Consider the following 5,985-nt stretch of genomic DNA (forward strand, 5'->3'; position numbering starts at 1 on the left):
TTCATGTTATCAGTTCACCTAACTGACCTAAAATAGCGCCCTCTATAATTTCTGACTTTTAAGATGCCAGTACTTATTACCAAAGACAGCATAGTACAAACACTGCTCCAAGCAAAGCTCTACACTGGTGCATAGTTCATAATCAATATCGGGCCATTAAAACAAAAATCACATTTGTTTTTAATTGTAAGGCCTAAATTTGGCATGCTTACGGTATTTTCTAGTTTTTCTAAATATCACCGTCTTGATTTCAACGAAAGAAAAGTACAGCCGACATTTAACCACCATCGATGTTAAGTGATGAAGCATATTTTCTTATTTGTTCATATGAAATATAACTTAACACTATTATAATAGATACAAACCTCGGAGACGTACTTTTCGCTTCCTGTTCCCGCTGTTTCAATGATATATATTAAGGTGCGATTCTAGATTCTTTCACTTCGCTACCAAACTATCAACTGTGAGAGTATAATTGTCACTACAAAAGGCAAAGCAAATACGTAAGTTATCAGAGTATTATTTTAATTTATCTTAATGTTTTAATTTATTCGTAATATACTTATAATTTGTGTTGTGTATTGGGTTAGTCATTTTAGTTCATTTTGTTTTGTTTGGTAATCCTTGAGTACTTCATATGTACTTTAGCTTTGTGCTACCGCTTTGTATTTCTCGTTGTTATTATGTAAGTAACTTTAAACAAGTAATCAAAATAATAATAATAAAAAAAAACCCTCAATCAATTTAAAGTATAACATGATATTCTGTAAAATACATTAATGCATGAAAAATAATTAATTAATAAAATCTGTAATTGATATTTAGGCAACACGATGTCTTTTTTTTAAATACTTTTCAAAGACCATCTGTACGTAAACTGTGGCAAGTCATAGGGATATTATTACAATAGTCCATACATTTTCACACTGTTTGGAATACAGCAAAGCCTATTTTAGGCATTTTGGCCTCGACGTGGCTTTCACTATGCATAGGCCTAAGCAGTGTAGCTTTCGATACGTCAATGAACACCTCATTGAAGTATTTACTGGACCAAACACCATGAGCAAAAATACTGTCCTAATTGGAAAATCTAAGAGTGTATACCACTTGGCTTCAAAGAGTATAAAACAATGATAAGTAAAAAGCAAAGAAAAGGTTTGAAATGATCTATATGAATTCGTCTAAAAAGGAATTTAAGTTTGTTCTTTTTTATAATGTTATTTAAAGTGATGATTCAAAGACTCCCCACACCCATAACAGAAATATCTACATTTAAACTAACATACTAAGAGTTTGCAGGCCATGTTAGCCATTCATTGCTCTAAATAGTATTAAAAATATGCTGCCATCCAAAAATAAATAAATAAAATCAAGATAAGCTTAAATATTAATTTAAAACTTCGAAATGAGAAACACATCAGAGCAAAACCGTTCGATTTTCCATGATTTGTAGACGCTTTGTTTTGGTTTTAGTATTACAAAATCCTTAAATTGCTGTCAGTAATTTAAGGAGGAAGGAGAAAAACCCATAACTCGCAGCGCTATTGTGCTGAATTGCGTATGGGCGTAGTTCTTGACTAAATAGCAGCCGTAAAGGCCCTTTATAGTAACTATAACATGTTCACATAATTCCATAACGACAGGGGCTGAAATGAACCATAGTATCGCTGTAAACCCCCCCCCCCCCCACCAACTACTCTTCCGAGTAGATACACTTTTTAAAATTATTACATGTCTTAATAAAAACATTACAGACATTTTGCAGTTGATGGGATTTCGCGCGGAAAATGTTTTTAGCCAATAGTTCCTTTCAGTTGCCAGCCGACATGAGTTTAGTTCCGTTCAGTTGCGTTCAGTTCCTTTCAGTTGTGCGGAGCGCTCATGCCGACGAGTTAAGTTGAGTTGAGTTGAGTTCCTTTCAGTTCCGTGTCGACCTGAGCCTGCCTTTAGAAAAATCAGTTGTACAACATATCAATTTGTTCCGCCGGAGCCTCCAATAAAAAAAAAGAAAAAAAAAAAGATAAGAGTTCCATTTACCAGGCTAACATCTAGAGTCTGTAGCCAACATTGCATTAAATTATATGATCCAAAGATATAGATTTTAATTTCTAATTCCACCAAAGTGTAACATTTGCAAACACACCAAAGCACATTAAAACAAATTTTAAATGAATTTTATTGAAAACCCAATGATAAACGTAAACAAAAGTATATGAAAGTTTAATTTATGATAATGAAGAGGAATAAAAGTAAATTAAAAGAACCATGTGTTGTAATTAAATTGTAAATCTGTAAATAATCATAGAAGAACCATTGTTAATATTAATTAATAATAATACAATAAAATATTCGAATTGTGTATTTGTATATAATTATTAAAGAAATGTTTATATTATTTATATGAAGAAGCGTGACCAATTAATATTATATTGATCTTAAAATTGATCTACAATTCTAAAAGAGAACTATTCACCTTTTAATTACATACATAGAAATTCAATTACCATTATTATTTTGACTACACGATGAAGCATTTTTTTTTGGTTCTTTTTTGTATTTGTTAGGTGTATGTCTTTTTGAAAATGACGGATGATAGTGAACTTACCGGTTACAACATGACGAGAGAACCACCACCCTGGATAAATTGCTCAATATATGTCTTTGAAACAATCTTTTTGAATTACAAGGTTCTTCATAATATTGGTATTATTGATTCTTACGCGAAGTATTTGTTCGCCATTATCCTGATTGTGTTATTTCTAACTGGATGTACTGGCAATATCCTTGTTATTACATTGATTCATCGATGCAGACACTTACGAGGTGCACCTGCCATGTTGTTAGCAAACCTTTCAGTAGCCGACCTGTTAGTTTGCATTGTTTACTTTCCATTTTATCTATACATTTTTTTGGCGTCAAGAATTTGTATCCATAATTCGGAATTTGTGATGATTAATGTTCTTCAGTTCATTGAATTCCTATCACCACTATGTTCAGTTTTGACGCTTATAGCTATTAATATTGAGAGGTACGATAGCACACGTTTATATAAAGTGATGGATATCAGAAATATACAGTATGGAAATCATATATATATTAATATATTATATATAATATATATATATATATATATATATTGATATATTATATATATAATAATAAATATATATATATATATGAAAATGAAAAAACGGTGTACAATCATTGAAATTTGACTTGCGGAACACAAATTTATTAAGCTATAACATAATCAAACGGATATTTCGATAGCTCCTATACAATTTAAAATTAAATCGGAACAGTAGAGAAAATCCGATCAGAATGATAAAATAAACTAAGCATTCACTGGAAGGAATCCCAATATCTGCAGATGGATCCGTTCCGGCCTTCCAGGCTTCATCAGTGCAGCTAGGGTACAGACCAAAAGCAAACGTTCGACCAGTTTAAGTGGGGCCCAAACTAGTCCCACGGCCACTGATGATTACAGAGCCAAACCAAGGCAATATATATACACAGCCCAGGTGTGAATGCAAATAGTGGAATACAACATGACTTCAACCTTATACAATCTTTTGATTGGCCAAAAAAACGCTGGACTGTTCCGTTTACAAAAAGGGTAGATTTTTTCATAAAAAATATCAAATGACAAGAATCTCCATTCAGAAAAAAAAAACTAAAATTTTTTCATAAATATCAAATGAAAAAATATATTTTAGTTGTGTTTGTTGTGTCAAATATTCAAACATTCATTATTCATTGGACGCCTCCACCTAATACAATATTTCCATCGGCTAAAAGATAATGGACTGTTCCACTCTGATTCCTGAAGAAAGGTAGACATAACATTTTTTCATAAAATCAATAAAATATTGTTGCAAAATTTGGAACTAAAATGTTTAAAAATTGAGTGTTTTTTTGATTACCAAATTGTTGCAAGTTGTTTGTGTTGAAACTTTTATTGCAAGGTAAGCCTAACTTCTTTTTTTTTTCAACAAATGACAAAGATCTACTCTAAGTGTGTTAAATAACGAATAATGAATGTTTTGTATTTCTTGCAATGGGTAGAATGTTTTACGAGTTGAAAGATTTACTTTTCCATTCAACTAGGCTCGGCCGGCCTCGTTGAAAAAGTTAATGAAAATATTCTTCACGTTGTACTCATAACATTCATTATTTGTATACCATTCCACTAAATTTTATGATGATCCTTTCCTTAGTTTTGCGTAATCTTAATAGACATACAGAGGTGAATACATAATCTCCTTGGTAAAGGTAATAATAATAATATAGAGATGTATACCGCGCCTTTTGCCAAGGGATACAAGGGGCTGCCGATGTTGTTATTATTACCATTATTGTTCATCGGATCCATAAAGATTTAAGGTAATAATGATATTAATAATAATGATGATAATAATGATATTGCACGTTTCGTGTCTATAAGTATAAATGTGTGTTTGCTTGTTTGTATGTTTGTCTGACTGTCGGTCTGTATTTGTTATATACTTCCACTACCGCTAGCAATTGACGTTATATATTTTCACATCTCCATTTTTAAGATATTACGTTGTGAAATTCCCGCTGAGAGTCCGCACTGTTATCACGTTCAGAAGAAAATTGTTAGTAATCGCAAGTATTTGGCTGATTTCAATCCTGTGCTCATGTAATATTTTTATAAAAATAGTAAGTAATTATAGTACACAACATAATTGATAAGACCTAATATTAGTGAAATATTTGTATACTTGATTAATGAAGACGAAAACGAGGTAGCAATACAATGTATTTTAAGTAAACTATATTTTACATACATTTTGTGTATGACGGTACGAGTATTTGGGCTTCACCCTTCAACAAGGTTTTGGTCTATCTTTTAAGGTATACATGAAGCGATGGTTACGAGATGGCACACCGGCCAACGAGGGGGTGGGGGCTATTAAGATAACAAGGCTTGTTTCCTTCCTGTAAAGTAGCAAACATCTACGATATTATATTATATATAGATTGCCTCTCGGTGAATCCCTGGTCCCTCAGTCCAAAGGGGGCATAAGGCGGGAAACGTACCCTCCAACTAATACCCAGCATTTTTCTACAGAGCCTTGACTTTAGAGTCCAGTAATTATTATTCAAATTTCAAAAATGGCAGAGCTTCGTACAGGGCATGGGACGGATCCAGAGAAATCCCAAAGGGGCCGAAAGTGGACCGATAGAGATAACACTTCCCGAAGGGGTTCGGGGGAATGCCCCGTGAAATGTTTGTTTTCTAGACGCCCGAAAATAACGTATGAGGCGTTTTCTTTTCGAAAAAAGGGTGGGGCCGTCCCGCCCCCCACTCTAAATCCGCACCTGGAAGGGGATTTGCACCTTCCACCCTTACCCTCAGAGGTACCCAAATAACGTGGGGCTATTGCAACCATGAACCCTCCACATTTATCCCCACTGTGACCCATTCCCTTAAAAATGAAATCCCCGCCACAGATTAACACGTGATTGATTTAATAAGTTGTTTATTGAATTGTGTTAAACGTTGTTCTCTAATTATGTAGAAAGAATATATTAGTATTCATGATGGAGTTGGTAGAAGTGCTTACACTAGGAACTGGTGGATTCCCATTACACAAATATATATTCCTGCAGTCATCCTGATAGCATCTTGTGTGGTTACAACTACAACCCTCTGCAAAAGAATACACTGTAGTAGTGTGCATGGAGTCATCACAAGTTCTAACATATCCCCATCTTCAGGCAATTCTCTAATAATTACAAAGAAGGTAAGCCTATATCTTATTATTTCATGCTTATTCTAATCAAATATTTACCACTCGTTAGTCCTGGTTACACCATTAACCGCGTCCAATCTATTTTATAGGAAAAAACTTTTCCTGGCGTAAGAATGAACCTTTTCCGTAATATTTTTTTTTTTTTTTTTTTTTTTTTTTTTTTTTTTAAAAAAAAAATTTTTATTTTCTTCACAATTTTTTTTGG

General features: G+C 33.1%; 1 protein-coding gene across 1 annotated transcript in view; it reads left to right on the top strand.

The window, feature by feature from the left end:
- The first annotated feature begins 244 nt into the window (after positions 1-244).
- The window catches only part of LOC117105904 (QRFP-like peptide receptor), an 11,977-nt gene continuing 6,236 nt past the window's right edge, over positions 245-5,985 (top strand). The window contains exons 1-4 of the mRNA XM_033247207.1: positions 245-503; positions 2,565-3,028; positions 4,560-4,683; positions 5,547-5,771. Coding sequence (XP_033103098.1) covers positions 2,583-3,028; positions 4,560-4,683; positions 5,547-5,771 — 795 coding nt within the window. The 5' untranslated portion in view covers positions 245-503; positions 2,565-2,582. The remainder of the gene's footprint in view (positions 504-2,564; positions 3,029-4,559; positions 4,684-5,546; positions 5,772-5,985) is intronic.

This window comes from Anneissia japonica, unplaced genomic scaffold (genome assembly GCF_011630105.1).
Source record: "Anneissia japonica isolate Jap-2015-1 unplaced genomic scaffold, ASM1163010v1 scaffold288084_len154654_cov141, whole genome shotgun sequence".
Classification (NCBI taxonomy): domain Eukaryota; kingdom Metazoa; phylum Echinodermata; class Crinoidea; order Comatulida; family Comatulidae; genus Anneissia; species Anneissia japonica.